This window comes from Haliotis asinina, chromosome 4 (genome assembly GCF_037392515.1).
Source record: "Haliotis asinina isolate JCU_RB_2024 chromosome 4, JCU_Hal_asi_v2, whole genome shotgun sequence".
NCBI classification, from domain to species: domain Eukaryota; kingdom Metazoa; phylum Mollusca; class Gastropoda; order Lepetellida; family Haliotidae; genus Haliotis; species Haliotis asinina.
Genome location: NC_090283.1, coordinates 7,764,434 through 7,771,189, shown reverse-complemented (window position 1 = coordinate 7,771,189; position 6,756 = coordinate 7,764,434). Strand labels below are relative to the sequence as shown.

The following is a 6,756-nucleotide window of genomic DNA, read 5'->3' as shown; positions in this document are numbered from 1 at the left end:
AGTGTATATCAAAATTGCTGATTTTAGTCCATGATATCTCAAGAACAATTTGCAATTCACGTCTTAGCTGAAATTCTTCTACGCTGCAGATGTTCCCAGATGTTCATGATGGCATTAATAAAGATCACTCCCTTATCACATAAAAATAGGTTTTCAGGTTTCGAAAATATTCATGACGAATCTATTTCAATCTATTTCTATTTCAATCTATTTCCTGAGCATAAATATACATTTGACTAAGTGTAGATCAAAGTGTAGAAACACCCCTGGATGCATCCAGGGTTGGGGCAGGTAATGAACCACCTGAACCACAACCGAACTTTCTGGGAGATGTGGTAACTGACGAAGAGATAGTACGTCTTGACAAAAGACAATCTTGTGATAACTCTGGCAATAGATTTCGTAAAATGCTAATAGAACTCTGTTACACGTACAAGTTGTATATTCTGAATGGTCGCGTGCAAAGAGATAAAGCTGGTGAGTTTACGTATATATCTGTCCAGGGTTCATCAATAATTGATTATTCCATTGCCAATGTTGATGCGTTTGAACTGATTGAATCGTTTCATGTAGGGTTCCGAGTAGATTCAGATCACATGCCATTAACGGCAAAACTCAAAGTCTATGAGCAAAGCCACCAGCTAGAAAATAATAAGAAAAATAATTACAATACCGACATAAACTGCTCCGACAGAATTGTACGGAACCATACTAAGTCAGGTGTGTGCACAGACAATATGAAACAGACCGCTGACTCTATTGTTGAAGCAGCAAGATTAATCGTTACAGATGTAGACCCAGCTCTTGACTTGTTTGTAAAAACAGTGCTTGGTGCAGCGGTCTGTGCGAAAAAACGTAACACACAGCATACTTTTAATTGTTTTATTTTTGACAGGCGTTGTAAAAGAAAAAGTACTACACTCGCAAAGCCTTGCGTCGATTCCAAACAAATTAATCTGGAGACAACAGACGTAATTATTGCAAAACAGAGGAATTTTGAACGTATGAACGCAATAAAGCTGATGCATTAAAGCAAGCACCCAATAACCCAAATTCATATTGGCGTATACTTAAAGGTATATCTCTTTTGCATCGACCTCGTCCAAATATCAGTAATGATGCATAGTTTAAGCACTTCAGTAACCTGTTTACAACACATGATGCACCAGTGATTGACCACTTCAGTTGTCTGGAAGAACCTCACTTAGTTGATTCGCGTATCCTATCCTAGACAGGCATATTACCTCGTCTGAAATTTGTAGTGCTATCAAGCATATAGACAATGGTAAGGCAGCTGTTACACACAATATGCTGATTGAAACGATCAAAAAAACTTAATCATCCCTTTTCTCGATACTCTTTTCAGTGTCCCGAATGTGTCAGGAGAATTTCCTATAAGTTGGACAAATCAATCGATGTCCCAATAGATACAAATGGTGATAGAAACAATCACGATAACTACAGGGACATGTCGTTGTTAAGCGTCTTGAGCAAAATCTACACTAGTGTGCTCAATAATAGACTGAAAGTCTGGACAGAGCTTACAGACAAAGTTTCAGAAGCACGGGCGGTCTTCCGATCTGGTTATTTAACAACAGATCACGTATTCACTCTATAATCTACTGCAAAATCCATCGTAAATAGTCACAAATATTTTGGTGTCTGGTTTTCAAGTAACTTATATACGACTAAATGCATCTCAGGTCTAACAAGCCGAGAGAAGAGAGCGTTGATAGAAATCATTGTCAAACTAAACAAGATTGGAGTGATTGGCCAGAAAATATATTTTAAAACCTTTGATTCTCAGGTGATGACGATATTAGTATATGGACTATCCAGGAAAGCGTATAATATGTTAAGATATTCTGATGACATTGGAAAAAAAGAGTTGGATATCGTTCATAAAATATACTCTGTTTACTCATGAATTTGGGTATATCTGGATTAGTCAAACTGTTGATGATGAATTTTCATTTGTTCAGTTGTTTAAGAATGCGCTGATAAATGAATTTTTCTCAAACGTGGACTTCGACTTTGAATAACAGCTATAGATGTGTGATGTATTGAGAATATAAATTCATATTTGAACCAGAAAGATACCTGCATATTATATCGAACTCAGATGCAATGTCGTGCCATTTCGTTATAATGAAGGTGGGTGGCAATCAATCGAACCGGGTTTACGTCTGTGCCCCATTTGTAAGACCGCTGTAGAGGACGATTCTCATTTCACACTTGTATGCCACTTGAACAATGAACCCAGAATAACTGTTTTTCCAGAAAACTTTTGGAGATTCCCTTCTATTCATAAATTTGTACGTCTCTTATGTACATCTCAGAAGAATATAATCAAACGTGTACATTATTATATTTACCATGCATATATAAAAAGCAATATGTATTTAGGAACACTCTAGACTTCACCTGTATACTCATGTCAACGATATATATGTTGCATCTTGTATATGGACCCTTGGCCTCGTTACAAGTAAACTCTTTTGACTTTGACCTTGAACAACAAGGACAACAGCGAAAAAAAATACATCCAAAATACCTCTAAACTGTAGACTTATGAATGAATACGTTTTAGGGGAGCGGTCCACGTCGATAGCCAAGATACTGTAAGTCCCCATGGACCCTGGTAGGTGATCTACCTTCAATTGGCGGTCTATAGCTCGTTTTTATATTGTATTGTCTTCTATAGTTAAATTGTTTTAGATTTAATTACTAGTTTTAAATATCTGTCTGTCTTAGTCTAGTTGTTTTACTGTCCTTCGTTTGACAGATGTTTTACCATTCTCTGTTATGTACAGTAGAATACTTTATAACGAACACGGATATAACGAACTGACGGCTATAGCGAACTGTTTTGAAAATCCCGAATTAACCTAAGTATATTATCATATAAAAAGTCGTGAATAACAAATTCTCTATAACGTACTTAATGGCTATAGCGAACTGATTTGTATATTCTTATTGGCTCTCGTTATGATATGTCTGCAACATTGCCGATGTGACGTTAAATATGAACTCACTAACTAACTCACTCATCTTAGGGGAGCAGCAGATAAAATCATGGCTAAAGACTTTCATTTACTGGACTGTTTCATTGACAGGAGTTTGGGTTTTTAACCATGTTTCTCTGCACAGGTATCCGAGATAGAACCAGTAATCATAAGGATTGTGCTGGCGGGAGAATGTTTGTATCTGAACTCGAGGTTTAACCTGTGAGGATGGCAGGTACATGGAATATATAACCTGCTGATCCGTATTCATCAAGCGTTGCTTGATCAGCATTTTGACCGTATTCATGTAGTCTTCTGTGTAGTTGTGAAGCACTTCGGCTGTTCCTAAAAACATTGCACCTCCAACCCATACCATATTGTTTTTAATAACCTTTGCGATTGTCTCTTCTTTCTTGAAGGGGGATATTGCACTATAGGCGACCTTCCTTTGGTCCCATTCTTTGGGAATCTTGAGCTTGAAGGTCTTCTTTTCATCAGCAATACTGCGGAAGAGTCCAATATCTAGCCAGCAGAAATATTTTGTTGGAAACAGCTCCTCCGCTAAAACTTTGTTGACCAGTTCAAACTTAGCATGCATTGCACATGAGTAATTCTCGTTGACTGTGTTTGGTTGATGCTTTGGATAGTTCGGCTTCTTGTAGATACTCCGGATCTCATCAGCCAAAGAGAAGGACCAAAGGTTGTATCTGTCTATCAGGAACACTTTCGTCATATTGCTGGGAAACCTGCGTCTCAAGTTTACGAAGTGGTCGTACACATCCTGCGAATCGGTGTATGCGACAAGTCTGTTTCTTATGTAGCCAAAAACTTTCATCCAATTCTTATATTTGAGCGGCGTAAATATGTTAGCACTACTGCCTTTGGCGAAGGAGCCGATGTTGAAATAAGCTGTAACCACTGTAATTTCTGGTTTGATCAAAGAAGGATCGTCAATGCTTTGAGAAAGGATCTGCAAAGAAAGACAATCCTGATAATTCACAGAGAAAACATTTTCAATACTTCAACCAGGAATACTTACTGTCACTGTTCTTCGAGATCCCTTCATCAGGTGAACTGAAGAAACTAGTTCTCAGCTGATGCAGGGATCTGGAATGAACCCGAAACGTTGTGTGAAACACATCAAAGAACATTAATCCATAAAGCGTCCTAGACAACAAATATATTTCGCGTGAATGTGTCTGAAGTGCAAGTTCCAGAACTGCGAAATATATTGAAAATGGGACTTTGTAAAAGTGGCACCTGCTTTAAACTGCACTGCTGTATGGGTGTGTGCGAACTACGCATTATGTCAAAAAGCGCTCGTAAAAATCATCATCATCGTGATCGCTAAACTTTGCCACAGATACTGAAAAAACCAAACATCGCCGGGCTTACTCAAGGAAAATGCATACAAAGTAGTCAGACCGTTGACAGGAGCTTAGGAACAGTGTTTTTCCGGTGCAATGTATTTTATCACGTGCTTCGACTACTTAATTTGTCACTCACTAACTCACTTTCTTTGTCTGCTTGTCTATGTTAAATGTCACGTTTAAGGAATGCCCCTTCACTCTAGCATCGAGGCCTTGCCAAGGCTGAAACATAAAAATAAAACATTAACAATTATCCGTTGCCGAAATCCGTTGCCAGGCATGCTCAGTTCAGGACTGTCATACATATTTCATCGTTGCCACTCAAACAGACATCCGTTAACGTTGTGTATGCTACTGGATTCGAACACCTCAACCTCCATATATTTCTTTGGCGATACGATTTGAGAAAAAAATTGTACTTCTTTTACTTTTTTGCAAAATGTTTGCATGTCCACAAGCCTATGCTGATACATGTTGGTATTGTATATGATCTACGACTAGTCTAAGTTACCCATTATTTAACCTCAAATGTTTACATGTGCGCCCGTACGGGAAGATACATAATGTAGTGTGGATGAGCTACGGTTAATACAGATTTGTCGGCAACCGGCAAGGCATAAGTCATATTACATTTCCCATTATTTCCCAGCAGATGTATGTATACGTGTACGGGAAATACGACACGTGCAGGTTTGACTGTTGTTATGACAAAAGTTGTTTGTACAGTAATCGCTCTTGAAAGATGATTGGTATATGACGTGAAATGTGCACGTGAATACGATTTTCATTTTAAAGCAAAAAAAAAAAAGAAGAAAGAGAAGAAAAAATCACTGACAACCGTGTGATAACGCAAGTTAAAACTAATGATCTACGTATACACAGTGACTATCGACCTCCTTGAAAATCGTTTGAATAGAGAATAAGACTCCATGCACGCTACTGTGTACAACTGCCCACTGTGTTGTACTGTTCTACACACGCAACCCATGCGTTGTGTGTTTATAAGCAGTGATAAAGGAATTTCATGGTGCGTTCATAGGATGTATGTCTTTGAAACGTTTGTTAAAGCTTGTACTTCCTATCCAAATTGAAAGTTCCCTAACTTTTCTGTATGAGTATATGTTGCGTTTTTAAAATGACAAACCTTGGAGTAATGGTTCGTGAGCACAGGCAGACAGATTTACTGTGAGTACGTAAGTGATTGAGTTTAGTTTTACACCGCACTCAGCAATATTCTAGTTATTTGGCGGCGGTCTGTAAATAATCGAGTCTGGACAAGACAATCCAGTGATCAACAGCATCAGCATCGATCTGCACAACTGGGTACCGATGACATGTGTCATCCAAGTCAGCAAAGGCTGACCACCCGATCCCGTTAGTCGCCTCTTATGACAAGCATAGTCGCCTTTTATTTCAAGTATGGGTTGATGAGGGCTTGTTCTACCCGGATCGTCACAGATTTACTATAAGTGACCATTATAACTACAATACCATGAACGATCCGGGGCTTCTTGATCTTCAGCACCAGGCAATAAGCAAGATAAAGACCCGTGAAGGTGCAGGTTAGAACTGAGATTCACCGACCTGATTTATCTCTCTTACTTGGTTGACAAATATTGTATCCCCAGTGCGCAGATTGATGGTTATGCTGTTGATCACTAAACGGTCTTGTCCAGACTCGATTATGTTACAAACCGCAGCCACAGAGGTGGAATATTGTTGGGTAACTCATTCACACACTCCCATAAAGTAATGTGTAATGTGCGTTGTTTTGTGGGGTTTTTTTTGTGTGTGTTTTGAAAGGAATACGATGCATTGCCCCGTAACTGGTAATCATTGATATCTGCACTCCCTAACCTAAAAGTTGTATTGGAAAGACACTTTCTGAAATCATAACAAATAAAGCTCATATTAAAGGGTTTTTCAATAGTGTTTGAAAATTTAAGGTACTATGAACATAAAGATGTACCTTTGGTCTTTGAAGCATATCCAACATGAATGTCCACTTGAAATGTGATGCTGAAGAAGGAGATTGTGTTTATATCATTGGAAATAAAAGCACCGAACCGCTCTACATAAAGTTGGAATCGCACATAGCATGGTACCTGTATCATCTCTTCATGGAAACGGATACGGGAAGACATCAAACTACAAGTGTTCCTTAATCTTATCCTAGTGTCTTCACAGGGTACGTATTGCACTCTGGATATGAATACATGAACACATGTACCCTCGTGTGTTCCCCTATTTCTCATTTTCCATGAGTATATGATAAATGTACTGTGCGATTCCGACTTTATGTGGAACATGAAACACTATGTAGGACATATATACACAACACGTAGTTCTGATAAATGTCGCAGGTGTTTGGGAAAAGACCA

At 38.5% G+C, this 6,756-nt stretch overlaps 1 protein-coding gene across 1 annotated transcript; it reads right to left on the bottom strand.

Annotated features, from left to right (window-relative positions):
- Positions 1-877: 877 nt before the first annotated feature.
- Positions 878-6,388, bottom strand: LOC137282169 (uncharacterized). The gene is made up of 3 exons (XM_067813896.1): positions 6,345-6,388; positions 4,520-4,597; positions 878-3,975 (listed from the first exon to the last, which is right to left on the bottom strand). The coding sequence occupies exons 1-3, from the start codon at positions 6,369-6,371 to the stop codon at positions 3,094-3,096; spliced, it is 987 nt and encodes a 328-aa protein (XP_067669997.1). The 5' UTR covers positions 6,372-6,388; the 3' UTR covers positions 878-3,093.
- Positions 6,389-6,756: the final 368 nt, after the last annotated feature.